The sequence below is a fragment of the Lagenorhynchus albirostris genome, chromosome 5 (assembly GCF_949774975.1).
Source record: "Lagenorhynchus albirostris chromosome 5, mLagAlb1.1, whole genome shotgun sequence".
Lineage (NCBI taxonomy): Eukaryota > Metazoa > Chordata > Mammalia > Artiodactyla > Delphinidae > Lagenorhynchus > Lagenorhynchus albirostris.
In genome coordinates this window covers 116,429,828-116,454,686 of record NC_083099.1, presented here as the reverse complement: position 1 = coordinate 116,454,686, position 24,859 = coordinate 116,429,828, and the positions used below count along the sequence as shown (strand labels likewise).

At 36.0% G+C, this 24,859-nt stretch overlaps 2 protein-coding genes across 2 annotated transcripts in view; one reads left to right on the top strand and one right to left on the bottom strand.

The window, feature by feature from the left end:
* Positions 1-3,126: 3,126 nt before the first annotated feature.
* On the bottom strand, positions 3,127-15,538 carry RBM11 (RNA binding motif protein 11). The gene is made up of 5 exons (XM_060149401.1): positions 15,362-15,538; positions 11,756-11,928; positions 10,359-10,431; positions 6,271-6,367; positions 3,127-3,411 (listed from the first exon to the last, which is right to left on the bottom strand). The coding sequence occupies exons 1-5, from the start codon at positions 15,445-15,447 to the stop codon at positions 3,127-3,129; spliced, it is 714 nt and encodes a 237-aa protein (XP_060005384.1). The 5' UTR covers positions 15,448-15,538.
* The window catches only part of LIPI (lipase I), a 75,152-nt gene continuing 65,650 nt past the window's right edge, over positions 15,358-24,859 (top strand). The window contains exon 1 of the mRNA XM_060149399.1: positions 15,358-15,669. The gene's annotated coding sequence lies outside the window, so the exon portion shown is untranslated. The remainder of the gene's footprint in view (positions 15,670-24,859) is intronic.

The following is a 24,859-nucleotide window of genomic DNA, read 5'->3' as shown; positions in this document are numbered from 1 at the left end:
GGAGAGTATTCTAAAGCCTTTGTGGAATGCAGTACACAGATATTCCAAAGACACAACTGCCCTAAATCCAGAGGCCTCAGAAAATAGAAATCTTTGAATTTATGTCTTAATTGAAAATCTCTCTGATACAAAGAAACACGTCTAAAACAATGTAGTTGGATGAGCAGGCAAGTCTCTGTCCTCCCAGAGGAATGGAGACTCTCATGCACTCCTACTGCAGTGTGTGTTTACATGTTATATATATGTTATATATATATATATGTTTTATATATATATATTATAATGTTATCTTGAAATTACCTAACTGTCGAGCTATGCTAGTAGACCACATGCTCCTTGAATGTTGGGACCACACTCTTTCAGTGATGTAACCTCAACACCAAAATCTCTGTTTAGAATGATATTCATTCATTGTTGATTGGTTTGCTTAATGAAAATTCCCAGCAGGAAATGAACAGAACCTGGACAAATTCACAATGAGGAGCTAATAACCACTTAGAAATAAAGTGAAGGAAATTGTCTAGAGTAACTCCCAGGGTTTTGATTGGCATGCAGGAGAGTCTGCAATGTTTCACTTGTGATTGACTTGGAGGTGGAAATAAAATAATGAAGATACTTTCAGCCTGGGATAGGTGGCTGAGATGAGGGTTATTTTTATCTCCAGGATATTACCATTTTTCTCTTTAAAAATAGAAGCAAAGACATTAATTATTAGGATTCAGCTAGTGTGCTGGACTGATCAACAGTATGCATCTAAAAATGTTTTCATTTATTAAGCTCCTCAAGCAAGGTCAAGTAGCTGTGCCAATTATTGTTAGATCCAGGTTCCTTGCAGTAGATACTATACAGGCTTTTTGGGCTCAATCCTTCCCAGGGTTTACAACACAGGAAATATATTAGTATCCTTACCTACTGGTTATGTTCTCTAATTACAATGCAAGTAGCTTGTGTGTTTCTTAATCAATACATAACCTGTTGATAATGTAACAAGGTAGTGCTGGAAGCTCAAAAGTAAGTTTTACCAGGAACCAGATAATAGATCACTTGTCTCACTTGCTAAGGGAGTTTCTGCATGTACATGAAGTAATTTTTGCAGGCTGGGCATGATTGGGAATAAAAAGACTTAGCCCACAGTCAGTTGGGGTGACATGTGACCTCATAGATCTCATCCTGATTGGGCAGAAAAACATCATCACTAACCACTTCAGCAAATATTGCTTAGTGCAGACTGGAGAGGCTGTGCTCACTGAACTTTTGTGGGCTTGAGGTATCGAGGTAGATATCATCTTTGTTAAAAAGAGTTTTTTCTGAGCTTTCTGAAGTTAAATGTGATTTCTATAGAGATTTATATATTATGCTCATTTTTCACCAACATCACACCCATGCTATCAATTTACTTTTCTTGATGGTAAGTAAATTAATGAGAGACAAACTCAATTCTGATTTAACTAGCTTTACTGGGATGTACAGAAATAGAAAACAGTGGTAGGATATGGACACTCTAAAGCTCCTGAGCTTTCAACACAGACCAGAGTGGCTGCAGTTGGTGTGCCATCGGTTCTTTAGGATGATATTATAGGAGCCTACTCTACTCCTCCAGCCTTCCGCCCCTTCCTAGAGAGAGGGAAGGCTGGGAACCAAACAGCCAAGTCATCCTTGGGGAATAGCTACTGAAATCACATCTGCCACAGGCCACATCTACCCTAAGGGAGAATACACCCAGCTCTTAAATATATTTAAATTGAGATGAAGCTGAAAAACCAGTGTCACATCTATCTTTTCATTTTGTTCACCATCCTGATAAATGGGCCTATTTTCATTTCTCTAAGTGCCTGACATCAAGAGTGCTTCCTTACCACTGAAGCATGCAAGTGGGCTAAGACGGACTGAACAGCTCTCTGTTAAGTCATTGAAACGAGGTCAACAATTGTCGAAACCCTCCAGCAACTGGTCCATAGTAGAATATTGGCCCAAGCTGGGCAAAGAAGAAATTATCTGGAGAGAAAAAAATTAGGGTAAAATTGAAAGTGTTGAATTGCAGTGCTAATGAGACACCCAGGTGGGTATGCTCTGTAGGCACAGGAGAAAATGGTCTGGGGATGCCGCTTTGGATGTTCTGGCAAGAGGGAGAGATCTCACTCTCTAATCACCCATCAGTTATTATTTTAGCAATACAAAGGAAGGGGTTGACTACACATCAGTGTACAATGCCCCAGCATGTGGACGGTGCTAAAGGAACGGTAATAATTCTTAACGCTGTTTCTTTCATTAAACTGTTACCAAAAACATTTTTACATCAGAATTTTATAATAATCATGTAACAATAAATTAGTTATTATCTTATTATAGCTGCATTCAATGCTAATATTTCAAAGGTGATATACTTGTTTTAACAGCAATACATTTGAAACCATACCTCAGGACGTGTCATTTCAGCAAAGATTTCAGGGTGTGTTCTGCATTCATCTTTTTGACCAAGTTTAAGTAATTTCCGTCTTGTTCTTCAACTGCCTTGTTTTTCAGTATTACAGAAACTCATTTACAAAATAAAGTAGTGAATGTGAGAATAAAAAGATGATTGTTCACAAATTCCAAGCTTCTAGCATTTGAAGCAGAATGTGTACACATATACTTAAATAAATAGATTTTGAGAGTGGAGAATTAAAATTGGAAAGATAATTTAAATACTGAAGGAAAATAATTTAAATAATTTTTAACTCAAAGATATAACATTGGGAAAATTTATAATTTAAAATAATATCGGATTGTAGATGATATTAACCTTTTTAAGGAAAGTTTTATATTTTCTAATAACAAAATACAAAAGTGCTCAGTAAGTGACTTTTGATTAATATTTTAGTGCAAGTTCATTATAATACTAAAATATAACAACTCAAAGAGCATTTCTTGTTAACAACACCATTACAAATACAAAAAGCACACTATATTATTTTTAAGTTTTTGTCATTCAAGACAAAAACTGAATAGCAAATCAGAGGTCATATTATTATATATTTCAAAGAAGACAAGAAAGCCATGGAATTGGTCATTTAGTGGAATACAGAGTTTTCTTTTCTTTTAAGAGAATGAAGACCAGTGTAGATACATTTCATTAGAATGTAAATACTAGTGCCTTTTTTTCTTACACTTTCGGAAATTTTGGCTATATTCATTTCCTCTATTGTTTTCTGTGCTACTATCACTATCACTGGTTTGTTTTTGCCTCTTGCGTTTATTCATCTGATAAAGGTCAGAGTCACTTGGTTGTTGGTGTGCCCATTCATAAGAGCTGGGTCCAGCCTCTACATCTGGAACACAATTCAGTGAGGAAGACACAGAAGTGCTATTAGGAAGTGGTGCTGTCATCTCATAGTAAGGAAGCTGCAGTGCTGGATTATATGCATGCCACTGCTGTGGAAAAAAACCCACAAACATTCATCTACCAAAACAAGCCCACGAAGTTAGGAAAAAAAAAAAAAAAGAGTTAACAGTTTACATTCATTACACAAATAACTACAGGCAAACCAAACCATGTGTTGGTATAAGAAGGACAGTGACTTTTCATACTAGGGATATGGTAGTTTCCTTAAATGGTTAACATAAAGATTCAAGGTAGTGTATAGCTTACTACAATACAGATTAGTGCTGTCCTATCGAAATATAATGTAGGGCTTCCCTGGTGGCGCAGTGGTTGAGAGTTCGCCTGCCGATGCAGGGGACACGGGTTCGTGCCCCGGTCTGGGAAGATCCCACATGCCGCGGAGTGGCTGGGCTCGTGAGCCATGGCCGCAGAGCCTGCGTGTCCGGAGCCTGCGCTCCGCAACGGGAGAGGCCACAACAGTGAGAGGCCCACATACCACAAAAAAAAAAAAAAAAAAAAAAAAAAAAGAAATATAATGTAAGCCACGTATGTAGTTTTAAGTCTTCTAGTAGCCACAATATGAAAATAAAAATGAAACAGGGGTTTCCCTGGTGGCACAGTGGTTGAGAGTCTGCCTGCCGATGCAGGGGACACGGGTTCCTGCCCCGGTCCGGGAGGATCCCACATGCGGCTGGGCCCGTGGGCCATGGCTGCTGAGCCTGCGCGTCCGGAGCCTGTGCTCCACAACGGGAAAGGCCACAACAATGAGAGGCCCGCGTACAGCAAAAAAAAAAAGAAACAGGTGCAATTAAATAATGTAATTTATTTATCCCCAAATATCCAAAATATTATCATTTCAACAAGTAACCAATATAAAAATTGTTAATGATATATTTTACTTTTTTATACTAAGTCTTTGAAATTTGGTGTGCCTTTTATAGCGTATTTAATTTGGATGGTAAATTTTCATTGAAAATACTTCATCTGAATTTAGATTACATAAAATTTAGTTGAAAAAGTAGATACACTACCCAAGTTCTTTCAAACATACTTAAAAGTTTTACAATAACTGAATCAAGTCTCTGTTTTTAAATTTAAATTAATTAAAATTAAAAAAAATTTAAAACTCAGCTCCTTATGGATGGCTGATGGCCACCATATTATACAGCAGTTTTCAATTGTTAAGATAGACACTTCCTTGTTTTTAAAATAGTTTTTAACTCAAAGTAGATTAAAGATTAATAGCGATAACATGATCTTGTGTGTGTGTGTGTGTGTGTGTGTGTGTGTGTGTATTTCTCATCTCATCAAAGATTTAAAAAATGCCAGAAAGAAGATATTGACAGTTTTAGACAAGAACTGGCAGTTTATTAATATCTCACTATAACTAAGAAAAGATTTTTCTAAAGGTTAAATTATCAATTTTCCTTATGGTTGCAAAGTGAAAATGGCTATTTGAAAAATCTGAAGCTCACAGGTATGTGGGATGTTTGCAAGAAATCACATCCTGTGAATCAGAATACCTGTGTTATAGTCCCACATCTTTTATTAACAAGTTGTATAATCTTGGGCTTGTTGATTAATACCTCTGAACCTCAATTTTATTATGTATAAAATGAGGAGTTAGAAGAAAAAAATTTCATAAGTTCCCCTTTAACAATATAGACCATCATTATGATTTCTAGGCCAGAACCATATTTTTGAGAGTCTTCGGAAATAATGTAGTTTACTCTACCAGTTGAGAATCTTTGCCTTTAGTTAAAAGAAGAAATTTATGTTTTAAAAATATCCATGTCCAAAAGCAATATATTTGTAATTGATGATTACATTTTACCAAAATGTTTCACTAAATGAAATTATTCGATTCTAAAAACATATCTTCTAAAATAGTCATTTTTTTCCACTTTTTTTATTGGAGTATAATTGCTTTACAATGCTGTGTTAGTTTCTGCTGTACAGTGAAGTGAATCAGCTATATGTATACATACACCCCCTACCTCTTGGACCTTCCTTCCCCTCCATCCCACCCATCTAGGTCATCACAGAGCACCAAGCTGAGCTCCCTGTGCTATACAGAAGGTTCTCACTAGCTATCTATTTTACACATGGTACTGTATTTATGTCAAACCTAATCTCCCTATTGATCCCACCCTCTCCTTCCCACTCTGTGTCCATGTGTCCATTCTCTACGTTTGCATTTCTATTCCTGCCCTGCAAATAGGTTTATCTGTACCATTTTTCTAGATTCCACATATATGCGTTAATATACGACATTTGTTTTTCTCTTTCTGACTTACTTCACTCTGTATGACAGACTCTAGGTCCATCCACATATCTACAAATGACTCAATTTCATTTCCTTTTATGGCTGAGTAATACTCCACTGTATATATGTGCCACATCTTCTTTACCCATTCATCTGTCGATGCACATTTAGGTTGTTTCTATGTCCTGGCTATTGTAAATAGCGCTGCAATGAACACTGGGGTACAAGGGTTATGGGTGTATGCCCAGTAGTGGGATTTCTGGGTCATATTCTATTTTTAGTTCTATTTTTAGTTTATTTATTTTAGTTCTATTTTTTAGTTTTTTAAGGAATCTCCATACTGTTTTATACAGTGGCTTTATCAATTTAAATGAGAACTCTATAGTCAAATTTTACTTGTACCACAGTGAATCATCACTAGCACCTGCTCCTCTTCTGTTGCCACACTGGCTGTTTGCTTACGTACTATGTGTAGGATTTCAGATGATTGCGTTAGAGCAGACTGCCATTGGGGCATAGAACTCAGGGCAGCTGCTGCCTTCATTCTAGGTTTAGATTTGAGCAGCTTAAGTTCCAAGTAGTTTTCATGTTCTTTATAGTTTGTATCATGCTATATATTGAACCAAAGGCGTATCAAACTTACCATCTTCGGAAAGAAAAGATATTCCTGAGGTAAAGCTGCATTATTAATTGGAGAGAACTGCATGGGAAAGGAAGTTCTGCCCACGACTTCTTCATTTCTTGGGGGACGTAAAAGAAGTAACACAAAGTTACAATTCCTATGCATAAATGTCCTTTATTCTTATAATAAGATAGGTCTTCATAATTTTTTAAAAAAAGAGCTTTTCTAAAAGAACTCAATTAAGATAACTTTAAACACACGACCATTATTACACTGATAATGTAGTGACACTGCAGTACCACAAGTCTTACTAATTACTACATATTGAAAGCTCAATATTTAGAGTCACATTTGGCTTTCTGATAGGAAAATGTTAATCAATGTTACAGTTGTATAAAGACAAAGAACACTTAGATATGAAGAAAGCAAAGCAAGTCCTTAATAATCACCAAGGGTACATTCAATCTTCTACAAAAAAAAAAAAGCGAAAGAAAGGTAGAAATTTTCTCAATTTATTTTTGAAGGAATGTTCACTGTATAACTACAAAAATTATGTTCTTTCCTAAATGGTCTGCTGATGTTAACATGAACACATAATATCTGCTGATTTCTTCCACACACTATTTAAAACAATACCAATCCCTAATTTAAAAGCAGTAGTGTCCTAAAGTTTTATTTATACATGTAATATTTGCTTCTATGGAGATGTCTAATAAATTCCAATGGTATGCATAGTGACTAGACTCTACAGCTAGTCATTAGCCTACTTGCTCCATAGTATTCCACAATTTTAATGCTAATACTACTAATCTTAGGACAGGAAGTTTACTGTGGGGAAGGGTGAAATTAATACAGGCAGGTGGAGGCAAAGGCAAAGGCAGGAGAACAAAGGGAAGCAGTCAGATTGATAGGCATTGGTAAGTAGTGAGAGTAGTATCACAGAAGCCAGTGGAAGATGCATTTCATTAAGGAAATAGTGTCGGGTGTTACAGAACAGTAAACTGGGTAAGCACCAAAGCTACTCAATTGTTGATCAGAAGGTTCCTGATAACCTTTAAAAGAACAACTTCCACATAACAATGGGGTTAAGAAGTGAATAGGAGGTAAGGATGTGAAAGATAATTTTTCCGTGAGAGGAAGGGGAAAAATAAAACAGCATGATTTGGAGGTAGAGTTCAAGGAGTTTGGAACATGTGTGTGGGGTAAGTGATGGAAAAGAAACAAGATAAAAAGTGCAATGAAGTTATAGAGTGGGGAAGATACAACCCAGTAACAGAGGTGGTGAGATTAGCACCGTTATGAAAACAGCTGCCGACTTTCTAAAACCATTACCTTTCCCATGTGAATCTCAGGGCATGCATAGTTGTCTCCACAGAGGAATCACATGTAAATTGGGAAGAGCTGTGAGTTGAACCATGTCAACTCAAAATTTATATGTTGAAGTCCTAACTCCCAATACTTCAGAATGTGACCTTATTAGGAAATAGCATTGTTGCAGATGTAATTAGCTAAGAGGAGGTCATACTGGAGTAGGATGGGTTAAACAGGTACCCTTATTATAACCAAAAGGGGAAATTTGGAGACGGATGCACACAGGGAGAACACCAGATGAAGATGAAGATGGAGAGCCGGGTGATGCTTGTACAAGCCAAGGAATATCAAAGATTGCCAACAAACCGGGACAAGCTATGAGAGAGGCCCAGAACAGACTCCTTCTCACAGCCCTCATAAAGAAATCTAGCAGACACCTTGATCTTGGACTTTGAGGCTTCAGAACTGTGAGACAATTCATTTCTGTGTTTAAGCACTCTGTTTGCAGTACTTTTTATGGTAGCCTTAGCACGCTAATACAGGAACTATTTATTAAAAACAGAACTATTTATTGCCTAAGAGTCAATAACAAGCATAAAAACCCATTTCCAAGAAAGACTATAGGGTATAACAAGTGCACCATTTTTCTCTGCACAACACTTCTAGAACATGATAACCTTTTCCCATTCTTCCTTTATAATGTAGCACATACTAGAAGAATAAGGTACAACCAGTGAAGTGGAGTATTATGGAATATACACATATTTCTGATCTTCTACCCTAGAATTTGTGATGATTAAAAGTACATCAATCATAAGTAGAGAATGCGAGTTACTGCCATCTTCTAGCTGTTTATCTAGTCTTTCTTCTTCTGCCCCAAACCTAGCAATAGCTTGTTTTTTCCAAAATCCTGAGAAAAAAGAGGTATCTTTTCCCACTAGAAGAAGAGGGGAAGCTTTTATATTACATAAATGGCTCAATTCATGAGTCCATAGTTCCTCTCATATGAAGGAAGTGAATCACTACCCCTTTTTGCTAACATTTGCTGAAAGTATTTACTGGATGCTTGCTATGTGCTCAGTATTTTAAATACCTTGAATTTATTATAAAATTTGATTCTCACAATAACCTTCTGAAGTACTATCCTCATTTTAGAGATGGGCTACAGGGTGATAATCTGCCCAAGGTTAATAAAGTGGCAGAGGCAGGATTCAAATTCAGGCAGTCTGGTTTCAGTACCTATTTTGTCTTTATTTCACTGATACAGAAATGTTGGGGAGAATGAAGACATGGAGAACACCGTGTTATACTTGGAGTGCAGTACTTCTCCTAAAGATAAGACTGGGAAATTGTCAGTTCTAAGAGGCCACTCTTCCATGCCTAGGAGGGCTGATATAATTAGCAGGCATGGGAGGTTCAGCTGTTGTTAGCCTACTGGAGAATACTCAGTTCTGCTACAGAAAACAAGAAAAAAACAGGGATGGATGAAACTCACAAGAAATGCTTAGGGTAGCCTTTAAGTAAGCTACACTGATGCAGCTGATGCAGCAGAGAGAGAAACAGGGTCTACGAATATTAGTGTAGCCAGAACTCAGCTAATACGAGTTTATGAGATAGCAATGAAACCGTGTTAGAAACAGAATAAGCAAGTGGCTTGGGAGACACAGGAAGAATTCATAATATATATTAAATACGCATAATAAATAAGTTAGTGTGCTTTAAGAGATGCCACAGATAGATCCGATAGAAAATATGATGGAACAAATAGGAAATACCTAGTACTTATCATGGCACCTATGGGCTAACAGTTTTGCTGCTCTTGTTTTTGTTCTGCCTAAGAAACTCAGATAGAACCTGTGAGCATCTAGCTCCTTCTGTAGCCAGGTGTATTTGCCCCATGTCTTTTTGAGAGAGCAAGTGAGTGAAACTAGCTCCGGGAACTTTCTATCTGAATGGAATTCGTTACTCAAACCTCAACTCTAGGGTTCATGACCACACTATCAGTGGGAAAGGTTGATGCAGCAGAGAGAGAAACAGGGCATATGAATATTAGTGTAATCAGAACTCAGCTAGTATGCTCCTTTTGCCCATTTATGCTAACTGTCCACTATCTTTCCTTTTGCTTTTCACTATCCAGTATCTTTCCTTTTGCTTTTGACTGTATCTTTTAAATTGTTTTACTAAATGCTGTTATTTGAGCATCTTATTTGGTTTGGGAGACTTTCTGTTCCACGACCTTTGGGATAGCTGCACTGAGAGTGTCCTTGCAGGCTACCATTGCATCGAGAAATCAGCCTACACAAAACTTGAGAATATTTTGAAAATTACCATAGAGAAGTTTTTAAAAATAGTAACATAAACGGTAGAGCGGCTTACTGTCAGAAGGCTTAATTTTAAGCCTAGCAACTATCACTTTTTCATCTTTGTGTCCTTGGCAATTGTTAACTTTTGCATCTCTATGTTTATTGAAGTATAAAATGTGGATAATAGTGTCTCTGTGATCCATCGCAATGAGACTTTGGATGCTTAAGTGATTTAACAGTTATGAAAAGTACGCAGTAACCTATAAAGAATGCCACAAATATATATCTCTCCCACCTACTGCAGAAAATATTGACTGAACTTTAAATGAAAATATTTTCTGTCGCTTTTCATGTTTTCAGGAAAAATGAATTCCTTAATATTATCCTATGTCTAAACAGTAAGGTTTTACAGTAGTCCAGAATATATAAAAACCTTTCCTGGCATGAGACCATATTTATTTGCTTTACCTTTATGAAAAAAATATTTTTAATTACCTGTAGCTGTGTGAATTTATCTTAACACAGCTCTCAAAACTTTGGTTAGCTGGATCACAAGAGCGAGAGCTCCCTTTAAAAGAAACAGAATAACAGATTACTTCATGGTACAAGTTTCTGAAGTTCTCACATTAAACCATTTAAAAAAATTCCATATAAGATACATGAATATATCTTTGATCTCCCAATATTCATAAGTTGTTTACATCACTATAAATGACTGAATTATAACCAAGCTTTGTCCAAAGCAATGGGTGTAGAAAAGAATTATGTTGACATGGGGCCATGTAAGACAGGTGACGCTATTTGGTTCTACACACCTGGAAACTAAAAATGTCAAATACACACCTGGAAACTAAAAATGGCAAATAATCAGTGTTATTTGCCTCCTGTTTTGAAGGCATGAGTTCTCTAAACTGTACTGACAAAAGTGAATGCAACCTGACAGGATAATGAGCAGTTGGCTGGGGATGTGTCAGAACACGATATGGCCTGGCCCGTTTTACCAGTCAGTATGAGTTAACGGGACAGTACGAGAGAGCATGATGCAACCAATTAATTATCTTTGCAAAGACAAAATAAAACAAAACGAAATGCAAAGTTATGCTTTTCCTTTGCAAAAAGGCATTGTTTCCTTATTCTTATTTATTTTTTTTAGTACAGCAAGAAGAATAAAAACCAAACAAACAAGAGATACATCAATAAACCTGAATCATTAGGGGAGGTAGGCAACATAAGCATTGCAAACATTGCAGCAAAAGCATAAGCATTGCTTCTATCAGTACCTCAAACTATGAAAGGGCTAGAGCAATAGTACAATGTTCTCTGGGCATCTAATCAAAGATGATCAGTTCTTGACATGTAGCAGGAGAAGGCGTTTGAGGCCGTTCATGTCAGGAAGCTTTCTTCCATTAAGGGTCAGCCTTTGGCCAGCTGCTTTTACAGGGACTCAGATCCAGGGTGATATGTATAGCATGATGACACCAGGAGAAGAACTAGGCACCCACCTTATCTTCCAAATAGTAGATATTTGACACCATTGACAAGAAGATCAGCAAATAGCATTGCTATATAGAAGCTAGAGTTGTGTGTCCCCAGTTCATTTAGATTTGTTTAATTCTTAACAGCCAATAGCAACTATCATAGCTATTTGCTGGCTGACATTAAAATAGAACATTTAAAATTTTAATACACAAAAGATGCTATAGAGTTGGCAACCTAATTGGTAATATTAACTAACTGCATAACATTATGAATGTGTTCTGAGAAATTTTAAGAGACTACAGGGGCACTGTTTTGGTCTTAGGCTATAATATAAAAAACAAAAATGTTTACACCTCTGGGAACAGCACCACCAACAAAACACACTTGGAAGATTCATCAGTGACAAAACCTACCAAATCGATACTGCACATTAATTGGTCTTCCATATAAACGAATTCCATTCAGCAAAGCTATGGCATAAGACACTGATTCTGGGTGTTTAAAGCAGACAAACCCAAAAGACTTCGGCTTTCCTTCTCTGTCTTTGCAGATAGTCACTTTGGTTAATGGCCCAGCCTGTAAGAAACTTAAAAATTATTTTCTCATAAATCTAAAGATTTTTTTTACACTGAGAAAATCAAGTATACTCAACTTTAGACTAAAAAAAAATCTGTTAGCAATAACAGCTCTGTTAATAATGTATTTTCCTAACAATAAATATCATACTTACACTTTCTTGGCATTTTTCTGGCTCATCAAAAAATATTTATGGTGTTAAGATCAGGAAATTTTAGGTAATAGTTCCAAATCTTAAAAGGAAAGATATGTTACCCTTATGTTAGGCCTAGCAAAACAATTTAGAGTGCATTTAAATCTAAGGTTAAAATACTACTTTGTCTCCACACATATTAACAGTGTATAACTCAAAAATAATTGAAATGACAAACCCAATATTCTTTGACTTATCATAAGCCTATGACTTATCAAAGCCTAATTTTTTCTGACAAGATTAAACATTTTCACAGGAGAAACTAAATTTTTGATCTATATAGAAACTATTTTGATCTGGTAATCCCATTTGGTAAATATTCCCAAAGGGAAAAATATTTTAATATGTTTAACACTTTTAGGTAGGTGCATTATTTATAAGAATGAAAAATGAGGAAGGCTCTAAATCCAACAACAGGAGAATATTACTCCATGGTGTATCATTAAAATAGAATAAAATAAAATAAATGGAAAATATTCAGATTTTATTGATAATAAAACCTATAATTAGCAATACAGAGTAAAAAATCAGAGCCAACTATTGTAAAATGTGTTAATTACAACCAAAAGAATGTTACCTCTCCACCATGATAGTGATTTGAGGAGGTGATCACCAAGACACACAATAGCTAAGAGTTAATGGTGAATGGCTCATAGTTTTCCATTGTACTTTAATGATTGATTACTGATCTCTGTTGAGTTGGATAAGTACATTAAGAAATTGTTTCTAGTCTAAAGAAAAATGTTAATTATCGTCTTCAAAATGATGCTGTATTTTAAGATTCAATCTTTCTTTTTTTATTCTCTACTTTCCCAGAGAGTAGCTCATCCTCCCTTCTGTCTTCAAGAGCCACTGCATCAACAGATCTATTTTTCCCACTCATGCCTCATTCATGGAGACAGTCTCCTAGAGACCTCCATGTGATTGTGTTTCAAACTCAACATATTTGAAACTGAATTCATTATCTTTCCCCTTGAAATCTCTACTTCAGTATTTCTTGGTTAAAAGTACAAAGATATTGAAACTGATGTCCACTCTTCCAAGGATAAGCAGAAATTTGAAAGAAACCAGTAAAAAGGATAACTATATATAGTAATAAAATAAATCAATTTTAATCAGTACTTTTCCACTGCTGATATTAAATATATAAAATCGCGAATGGACAGAATGTGCTTACATGCTTTGAGTTTCACAAATTCAAAACTATGCCCGTGCATTTTTAAAGTCCAACAAGAAGGCTTGCCAGTAGCAACAATCACATCAAAACTTTTTAGTCTCTTTAAAACAGAATGAAACACATAAACAGTGTGGTCAGTTGTCAAGATCTGCTAACTTCTGCTGGGTTGAAGCCTTCCTAAAAGATACCTCACTTTAACAAATTCTTCTAGAATACAGAAGGGCTTAGGCAAAAATACAAACGTATGCTTGGTTGTCTGAACTGTTAAAAGAGATGAATATTTTGTTTAGGGAGAAATTATAAGCAACGAGATCTACCTATCTATCTTGTAGATCCACATACAACTGATATAGATCCAGTCCCTACTGACTAGAAATAATATATGTGCATGGGGGCCTTCATGCCTATCCCATTCCCCTCATCAGTCCCCTCTGCTCCTTTTTTGTTGGCTCAACATGAAAGAAGCCTCCTGGAGAAAAAAAACTAGTTTTCTTTCTCTCTCTCTCCCCCTCCTTCCCTCCCTTCCTCCCTCTCTCCCTCCCTTCCTTCCCCCCCTTTTTTTAAGTTAAAATGATAAGTTTCAAGTAATACGGGGAGAAAAACATAACCATAGGAAAAGACAAGTATTAGAGTAGATTAAAAAGGGCGAGTTTAAAAAAGACGGCAAGTTAGAAGAATAAAAGCCTTAAAATCAACAATATTTTTCAAATAATAAAAATGTTTTATGTCCAGGAAAGGTAACTGAGTTCCTGGAGGAAATTCTATCAAATTGTGTGTATCTGTAATTAACAGAGGGGTGCTTTAGTTCAGAGATGAAGGTAGAGCCTTTCAGAAACTATATAAAGAACGCCTTTCACCTCTGGTACTCATACTTAGCCTTTGATATTTAGTTTTGCTATTGCTCCCTTTGAACTTGCCCTTATTCTGATAGGAGGAAGTCACTCTTGATTTCTCTTGATGTTAGTATCAGTAGTATTATTGATAGTAATAGTAGCGATATGAGTAGTGGCAGCAGCAGCAAACACTTAGTAAGGGCCAGGTTCAGTTTTGTTTTATCTGGATTAGTTTATTCAATCTTCACACCACATCATATTGTGGATACTATTACTCCCATTGACATTTGAGGAAACTGGGCACTGAGCTATTCATTTAGTTGGCCAAAGTCACATTGTTGACATCAGAATTCACACTCTAAACAACTTTTCTGTACTATGTGTCCCTCTTTTTTGCAGATTATCTTAAATCATGGTAATTAATTTGAAATTTCTCCTTTTAGGAAGACCAAGGGCTGTCTCTTAAATTTGTATGTCCAGCACCTTACTTACTGTTTGTCACATAATTGTGGATCATTAAATGGTTAAATGAATGGCTGAATGAAGACATCTCTTTAGCAAGTGAGACCTATGTGTATACAGTAGGTGAGTGTTTACAGGAGACAGGAGTTTTAATCCTGGAGGTACCAGGTCTGGAAAAGTTTTCATAAGATCCTCTTGGTATGAAATAAAGGGAACTGGCCAGGGAATCAATTGGTCACAGTCATGATTTGGCTGCCCAAATCATTTCAAATCTCATTTATCATTCTGGAGTAAACATACTTGCCGTGTAAAAGGGCTTGGGGGGAATAAGTAATGTATATGGAAACATGTTAAAATGTATTCCTCTCATTTCGCGGGATGTAAGACGTGAGGTGCTTATTACCTGAAGCAAGACAGCGACAAGGCTGTTTGTGTTTTGCCTAAACACACCCAAGGCCCAGGCAGCGCCTCTGAAAAGCCCTTACTCAGGGCTGGGGGTTGAAGGGGGCCCAGTCACTGCTCACCCCAGGACTCTGCAGTGGGGATGGGATGCGGAAGGGATGGGGAAGGGGCGCACCCTGTCACTTCACTACCCAGTTGCTCACCTGGTGACAGGTGCGCCAAAGCGGAACTAAATTAAAACCAAGGCACAGGATGGGGCGGGAAGTGGGCCGGGCTCCGGATGGTTCAGGTGCTGCCCGCCCCTCTGGCTGCGTTTCCGGCTCGACGCGCCCTGCCCCTCAGCCACCCCTTCCCCGCCGACAGTACCTGAAGGAACAGCTCGTAAAGAATCTCTTCCCGCACTCGGGCCTCTAAATTTCCCACAAACACCGTTCTGTCGGCTTCCTCCTGAGCAGGGAACATGCCTTCGCCTCGGCCCAAGAACGGAGGAGGCCTCGAGACCACGACCCCTCGTCTCGAGACCACGACCCTTCTCCTCAGCCGCGGAGCCGGCTACGAGAATAAGCGCGCAAGGGGCGGAGCGAGGCTGCGGCGCCACGCCCCCAGCACCCCGTGGTAACCGCCCAGCGCGCCTTCGCCACGCCCCGGATCCGGCTGGGACCTTGGGAGAGTGAGTGACAATAAGTAAGATTAGTGTGCAAGGGGCGTTGACCTCTTGCTTATGGAGGTTCCTTCATTTAACAGGGCACGACATTATGAATTGATTTTGGATTTATTCAACAAACATTTAAAATAAAATGACTATAGAGGTGATTTAAAACATACTAACTTCATTACAGAAGCTCCCAGGCTAAGGGGGAAGACTAATTTCTTTGCTTCCAAAGAGTAAATGAATAAATCATTGGGATTTGAAATTTGTATTCTTCATAAAATACTTTTTGAAAGAGTGAGTGCATGCATGCATGCATGGATGTGGATACAGTAGAGTACTAGAATTAGTTTATATACCTAGGAAGCGGTCCCTAGTGAAGTCTTTGAAAATGGACACAGGTTTTAAGTGGACTGCAGAAGGCATTTGAACTTGAGAAAACAAACTATACCAAGGCATACTGGAAAGAATATAGCAAGTTTTGTTACTGAAGCCAGAATTCTTGAGGATGGCTGCTGGGTGATTGTGGTAGGATCCAATGTTTGTATTTTGTATCAGGGCTGTACTTTGTAAGCTGTGGGACCAGGGTGAAGAATTAATTCTTACTTGAAGATTGAAAAAAAAATCCTAAAAACAATAAAGATAATTAAAAGAAAGGAGGAAGAAAACTTACTCAGAATCTCAGTGCTTTGATAAATTAACTGTCAACTGTTAACTTGGCTTCCTTTCTGACATGATATGTCTACATAGGACCCTGAAATCATCCTGTAAATATCATGCAAGTAATCACTATTTGGCCTTTACTTAGGTGTGGTGATCATTCATTTTTAATTGAAAAGGTATTCTTTTACATGGTTACTGGACCAAAGAAATCATCTTTTCTAATGAAAAGGGACACATCTTTAGAATCCTGATTTCTAACTGAACTCTGACAATACTTAATTTTATGACTTTAAGCAAGTAATTTCACTTTTTGAAATTCTAGTTCTGTTTCTTAAGGAACAGATTGGACTAATATAATTACCTCATTTAATAGATATTTTCTGAGTGCTTATTATGTGCCAGGCACTGTTTTTAATCCTTGGGAAACAAAGGTGAGTATAAAGATCTGCCCTCCTAAACCGTACAGTGTAATGGGAGAAACAGACTTCTTGAACATATAAATATAAAATCATGTGTCAGTAACTTTCACTAGTTACCTTTGGTTGATATATTATGAATCTATAAGTCCTGTCTTCATTTCTTCTTTCTTTCTTCTATCATCAATATTGTTGTAGTAGGGTAGGAGGGGGTTGAGAAAACTTGCACGTTGTAGGCATGTAACAAATATATGTTGATCAAATGAGTGGATACTTGCAGGTCTGTATTATGTGTAGACCTATTTATTTTTAAAATTCATTTACCCCATAAATTTTATCCAGACCAAGATATTTTCTCTTTAACTTCCCCTCAGACACTACTTTTCTGGGAGCTGTAACTTCAGGTTTCATTGTAAAATATGTAGTGCATATAAGTCATGAGCATATTTTCTTGCTGGATTGAAATTTGCATCATTCTTTGTCTACAGTGTGTATGATTTTGGTGTTCTTATCACATCCTCTTTTCTTTTGGCAGTACATAAGTTTATGGCCCATGTAGTACTTGTAGAGTAATTATTTAATGTTTTAAGCTCTGAAGGTCAGCTCAATGCAGTTTGCTGTTTGCTTAGAATTTGACCTCTCTCTCTCTCTCTCTCTCTCTCTCTCCATATATATATATATATATATGGAGAGAGAGAGAGAGAGAGAGAGAGAGAGTTTTTCTAATGTAAGCTTACTGTATTTCCTAATTGAAATTGAGTGAATGCTAGTGGTAGGTAAAAAAGAATCCACTTTATTCTCAGAATTTCCTGGGCCATTAGTCACGTATAAGGTTTAATGGGTTAAATGAATGAATAAAGAATTAACCTTTCTTCACTCATATCAGGATGTCTTATACCCCTAACTGCATGAAGACATCAAAAATGAAAATGTATGTGTGTGTGTATACATAGATATAGATGATATAGATATAGATATATAGAGAGCTCTAGAGTTCCTTTCTCCCCTTTTTTGCCCAGGTGACTTATTCTCTTTTGTAGTTCAGCTCTTTTGTCTCTTTTGTAGACAGCATTTCCTGCAAGGCTTCCCATTCTGCACTGTAGATTAGCTGGCTGTTCCACCTGTGTGGTTCCATAGTTTCCTAGATATACCTTTTCCCAGCCCTCCTCACTGTGAAGTACTGTAGGATAAATATATTTTGGTACCTAGAACAATCCCTGACACCTCTGTAGATGTATCATAAATAGTTGTTGAAATAATACAGTTTGACTAAAGGAATGTCTCTACATTGTATGTCCAGCAACTAAGTTAAGCATGGAAATTAATAGATACTTAATAAAAGTTGCATAAATGAGTGAACACATGAATGAATGAATGGAGAAACTTGGGAAATTAATGTTAAGGGAGTGTAGTGGATGCCTTTTAAAAATTGACCTCAATTTTGTCTTCATTTTTTTCTTCTTACTGTCTTTTTGTCTTTATTCTGATTTTCTTAACCATATTTGTCCCAAGTAAATATAACTTTGTGTTGCTTTACTTACATAAGATGTTTATTGTAAAGACGTGTTCATAATATTTAAAGAGATAACTAAGAGAGTGAAAATCATCGAGTCTACCATGCAGATATAAACATTTTGGAGGAAAATCCTCCTAACTTTGATCTATACATATATACATGAAGCATATTTTAGGAAAATAAACCTTACTATACATACTGTTTTTTAGCTTGCCTTTTATAACCCCAAAACCATGTAATGAAGGCTTTCTACACCAATAAATACTGATTTCTCTACATCATTAATTTTAATTCACAGTATGTATATAATTAGACTAATCCCCCACTGTTAGACGTTTATATTGTTTCCATTTTTTGGCTACTATACAAATGTTGAGATGAACTTCCTTGTTTATATAGCTTTGTGCACATATGTTAGTATTTCTGTGGGAAAGTATCTTGGATATTTAATTATGGAACCAAATGGTAAGCTCATTAAGCATTTTGACACATGTTGCTAAATTATTCAACTTTTTGTGCCACAATATATTCTGACAAAAAATGACTTCCTCATCTCAATAAATACGAGTCAACTACCTACTGTAATTAGCTAGAGTGCCTAGAAGCTTGCCTGATGCATAGGGCTCCATCAATTTTATATCTTCATCATCATCATTCTCATTTTCAGTCTTATAGTATGATTTATATTGTATGCATGTCTGCAAGATTCTTAAAATAATTTTTTTATATCCAAGGAGACTAAATAGTACATATATATTATCTTACTAAGCTATAGGCCTTTTATATAATATTGCATCATTCCTCAATATTTTGCTATTTAATGCAATGGCCATGAACAATCCCAACTTTCTCAGTATTGACAGTAAGTGAAAAATATGAAAATGAAATATAATTTTATATTTTGAAACTCTGCCATGTATTGTCTTAAATGCCAACTTGATATTTTCAATGAGCACTTTAGAATGGCTAAGATGAAAATAATTTGCAAGATTCATATTACAGTGTCACATCAAAGGCACAGAGCAAAAGAAAAATGATATGTTAAATAGGAAAGGCTTATCTGTTAATTTGATTATAAACTTATTAAGAATTTCTCTAAAGATGAATGACATATCTTTCTTCCCACATTCTGAAAAGATGTAGTTTACTTATATCTTTGTTAGAAAAGTATACTTGTTACAGCTAAATGGTGTGGAAGGACCTAGGTTATTTGTTGGTCTCCAGTCAAATTATCGTGGTGGCACCCTTTTAAAACTGAAGTCTACATAAAATTCCAAGAGATCAAACAGGCCAAAATAATGATGACATCTCATCAGCGGTTACATTTTTCATGATTTTTAACTGAATACCTCATTTTGTTTGTGGTTCCTCTGAAACACCTCCCCAGACCTCAGCATAGTTTCTACGGATTGATGTAAATTAAACAGGTCTGTTCTTAAAATATCTTTGGAAATTTACAGAGATTTGAATTTCCAAAATGCAAGTTTAGTTTTTGAACTTATAAGGCATGTACATAGAGAATAGCAATTCTGTATTTTGCTTGCCTACTAAAGTCCATTTCTAAGAAGGAAAATAAGGGAAAAATTAAGTAAACATGTGAAAAGAAATCCTGTAATACTTTTTAAATGTTTGTTATATTGAAAACAGAAATTTTTTTTTAAAATTGCAAATAGTAGATCTCAAGAGACAGGCTAGCATTTTGAATTTTAAAATAGCCACTGAGTTTGGGTTGCAAAATGACACAAATATAAAAGGGCCATATTTTATACTTGGCAGCTTGGTGGATATGGATTTTATTATTGATTTTATGGTGGATAAAGACAACTTAGTTTGTAATCAAAATGCACATAAACCACAACTTTTTCTGACTCTTTTCATTTCTAGCATTTTCTAACATTACATTTGCTTTAGGCTTTCAAGAAACATATTCTTCCCAACCACTTCTGAAATCCTGAGGCTTAGAGGAATAAAGAAAGATATTTTTAGCTTTTTCTTTCCCTTAACTTCAACTTGTGTAGTTGAATGTTTGTGACTTATTACAGTCTTTAACTTAAAAATCCTTCTCACAAGTACAAGCTAAATTGGAGAAAACAAACTGCCTCACCTTTTCAACAAACAGGGAGGAGCAAAGGCCAGGGGTATTTTACATTAAAACCTACCAGACTGTGACAGTCCTACCAGAGAAACCTTAATGAATTTCAGAATTTCTTTTTCGGTGAACCTGAGTGCTTCTTTTACTTTTATCAGATTCCAAATGAGAGTATACATTTTTCTCTGTTTGATGTGCTGGGCAAGATCTGGTAAGAACTAATGCTTTGATTTATCTTTAAAAATTATGTATAAAATAATCAGTATGGTCTGTATTCTGGAATAAAGAATGATATGACATTATGGTATAAAAATATACTATGATTATGGGTACTAATTATATCAAACAGATTATTATGAAGAAAGTTCGTGTGTGTGTGTGTGTGTGTGTGCATGTATGTGAGCTTGGTAAATTGTATGTTCTGTATTTTATTTTACTTTCTAGATAATTAGTAACTAGACAATCTTTTACAAGGAGCTATAAATAGAGAACAAATACAAGTATTCAAGAGAAATTTAGAATAATTTAGTAATAGAGAAATTAATTCAGTATTTGGAAATCATGACTTAATAAACATCTTGTTTCAATTTCATTTGTTCAAATAACCCTGACTTTGAGGAAAATTTTTACATGGGTAAATTGTCAATTATAAAAGAAACAGTATAAACATACTCTACAACTTTTTTTTTTGTCCTATTACACTAAACCAAAACAAGTTTACAGTAATAAAGTAGAACTTTATTGTCCTGGTTTACTGGCTTATGGTAATAAAGTTTACTAATTTTAGTAATATCATTTACTACTTTATGGTAATAAAGTAGAACTACTTGTTCTACTTTATGATAATAAGAAAAGTAGCAAATTTACAATTCACAATGAATAGTTTTTTTGTAGAGATTTTGCAAAAGCAGGCCATTTCCTTCATTTTAAATTTCTTTTAAAAAAATTCTTGAATGCACACTAGAATAACCTTCAAATGTCAGCTAGAAATTCAAATTATTCCTTATTTCTTTTCAATTAAATTGTAATTTTCAATTGTATATTGAGCTAGAAGTACATTCTGGAAATTTTTCAGTTTTACATTCAAATACAGAATCTAAATAGTAATAATATATGGTTTATTATTTATATTTTACTCACTTGGAATTCTCCTGATAGGCATTTTATGTTTTTGTAATGAATAGTAGTGGTGGCTAGTTCTGGTGGCTTGTTCTCCTAGGCCAAATCACTTAACCTCCTTGAACATCAGTTCATTCATTTTTAAATGTAAGTAAAATTTATAATACTATCTCAGTGCATTGTAAAGCTCGAAAGAGATAACATAAATGAGTGATTTGGTCAATTGTAAAGCCATATAAATTAGGTTAGAATAATCCACTGTGTTTTCTTCCACATGCATTTTCTCTGTATTTCTCTCAGAGTAATTTCCAGGTGTAGGGCTTCACACTGTATCTACCTGTGTACAGTTATGTTAGACCTGTATGTATATCAGAATTCCCTGAGTTATGCATTTAAAAGTGTAGGTGTACCTACCAGATCAGAATCTCTGGGGATGGCCCGGAAAACTAACAGTACATTTGAATAAACTTTCCCAGTCAGTTTTTACACCCATTTTTAAACCCATGCTTGGGAATTTCTGGTCTAAAGACTTACCAGTCACCTACTTTATTTTGCTTGTGTAGTCAGCTGCATTTTCAACAGCTTTCCAAACATTTGCATAGTTGAAAAAGTTACTGATTGAATATCTTGATTTCTTGTGACATGTTAAATAAATGTATGTTTTCAAAATGTGCTTTGATTGCTTCAGAATCAGAAAATTAAACGTACTGTATCACTTTCTGTCACAAGCGTTCAGGGATTTTAAACTTCTACCTACAGTTTTTTGTCTCAACTGGCTCTATGGCCATGCAAACCTCTGTCTTCAATTCAGTTAATTGTCTTATAGTATCAAATCGGTCAGCCATTTGTTATCTGGAATTCTGCTGGCCCCAGAAGGTCTTCATTCTTCTTATTACACATGAATAAATAATCGAGTTAGTGAACTTCTGATAGAGTCTTATTTATGTTGCTCAACTGTTTGCATAATAACTTGTGCCATAAATAAACTCATGCTTTTCAGATCTCACCCACAAATGTTCTGTTGCTTCTGTGTGACCTTCCACAGGTCATTTAACTTTATCTATTTATTTAATTTATTTATTTTTGGCTGCATTGGGTGTTTGTTACTGCGCGTGGGCTTTCTCTAGTTGTGCTGAGCGGGGGCTACTCTTCATTGTGGTGCGTGGGCTTCTCATTGTGGTGGCTTCTCTTATTGCGGAGCCCGGGCTCTAGGCACGTGGGCTTCAGTAGTTGTGGCTTGTGGGCTCTAGAGCACAGGCTCAGTAGTTGTGGCACACGGGCTTAGTTGCTCCGCGGCATCTGGGATCTTCCCAGAACCAGGGCTTGAACCCGTGTCCCAAGCATTATCAGGCGGATTCTTAACCACTGCGCCACCAGGGAAACCCCATTTAATCTTTTTAAATTTCACTTTCTTCGTACATAAAATGAGGGAAAGGATAGCAAATATAAAACAGTACAGTTCTTACATGGAGTGATTCCTAAATAAACATAAGCAATTATTAACATTATTGATGTTATTGTTATTGCTGTTAACAAATACATTTCATTTTCAGAAATGGAGAAAGAGAAGGAAGGAGGTTTTCATGCAGGCTTTTGGGGATAAATGTGGGTTTCAGAGATTTTCAGAGGAAGGAAGAAGGGTTAAATCTTTCCAGGATGTGTTAGGATTGGTAAATTTTTATGACTGGGTTTTGAGGCCCCTCTGTTATTCATTTGGTCAATGCTGAAAGTTGCAAGACAGACTAACTTGTCTCAGCAGCTAACCGAGTGTACAAATGGGTTTGAAATCAAAGAATATTAGAATAACACAAGTCATAGGGGACCATTTGTTTCAACTCCTTCCATTTAAAGAAACTGAGGCTCAGAAGTGAGAGGAGAAAAAAATTTGCTCAGAGTCACAAGGGAGGTTTGAGAGAAGCTAGAGTCACCTGGGTCTCAGCTGTCCACGTCCAAGGTGCTGTCCACACCTCTGGACTCTGTCCATTTGATCACCTTGTCTTCCTCTTCATAGCCATTGCAACTATAATGGAAATATATTTCAGAGATAGAGCTGAACAACCTAGAATCATTGTTCCTAACTTCATATGTCTTTGATATTTTAAAAAATTTTACTGCTTCTATAATTTGAAACCTAAGAAGATTTTCAGAATTCTTTCTGTGTACTGCTCTGTTGAGATTACTGCTAGAGTCATCATCTTTCTACATATTTGGCAATGAAATCCAATACTGTGCCCCTGCTACTAAATTTCTAATCACAGTAGCATTACTTAATCTAGTCCCCAGAACCTCAATTTGTTCAAGTTTCAAACAAAATCAGTGCTTATTTTTCTGTTCTAAATATCTTTATCTTTTTGCTGGTAACATTACTTGTTATCAGTTTTTAATTAACTGAAGTCTATTTAAACCATATTTCCTCATAACACTAACAAAGAGTATGTCAGATCTAGAATACTCAGAAAAGATTAAAATACAGGAGAGAGAAAACACACAGAAAAATACAGAAAAACACATAAAAAATTACCATCATCACAAACTACAATTAAGGTATTGGTTTATTTCCTACCAGTTCTATTACAATAAATATGTTTGTACGTGCACAAATGTGCATTTAGAGTGCCCTGTATATACACTATGTATTACAGCTAAAATTAGGACTATATGTGTGTATTTATGGACTATATAGATTTCTTAATTCCTGCATTATCATGGATACATCATAATTTATTTTTATAGACTTGCATTGCCATATATTTAGTTGTTTTCCTAAATAACTACTTTTTTTTTTTTGGATGTTGGGGGTAGGAGTTTTTATTAATTAATTAATTAATTTTTGCTGTGTTGGGTCTTCGTTTCTGTGTGAGGGCTTTCTCTAGTTGTGGCAAGCGGGGGCCACTCTTCACCGCGGTGCGCGGGCTTCTCACTATCGCGGCCTCTCTTGTTGCAGAGCACAGGCTCCAGACACGCAGGCTCAGTAGTTGTGGCTCACGGGCCTAGTTGCCCCGCGGCATGTGGGATCCTCCCAGACCAGGGCTCGAACCCGTGTCCCCTGCCTTAGCAGGCAGATTCTCAACCACTGCGCCACCAGGGAAGCCCCCTAAATAACTAGTTTTAAAAATTCTGTGATATACATTGGTGTTAATGGTCATGGGTATAATGGTAAAAATGATATGTCATTATTTTAATTAATTTTTATTAGATTTTAAGAAGATTGAACACATTTTGATACATTTATGAGCTGCTTGAATATTTAATTTTGTAAAATGTATGTTTATATTCCTCATTTGGTGTTCAATTGGGGTGTTCTTTTTCTTCATTAATAGCTCTTTATATATATAAATTCCTTTTCTACTTTACACTGAAAATATTTCCCTAAGTTTTTTTTTTTTTGTCATTCAGCTAGTTTATAGTGTTTATGTTACAGA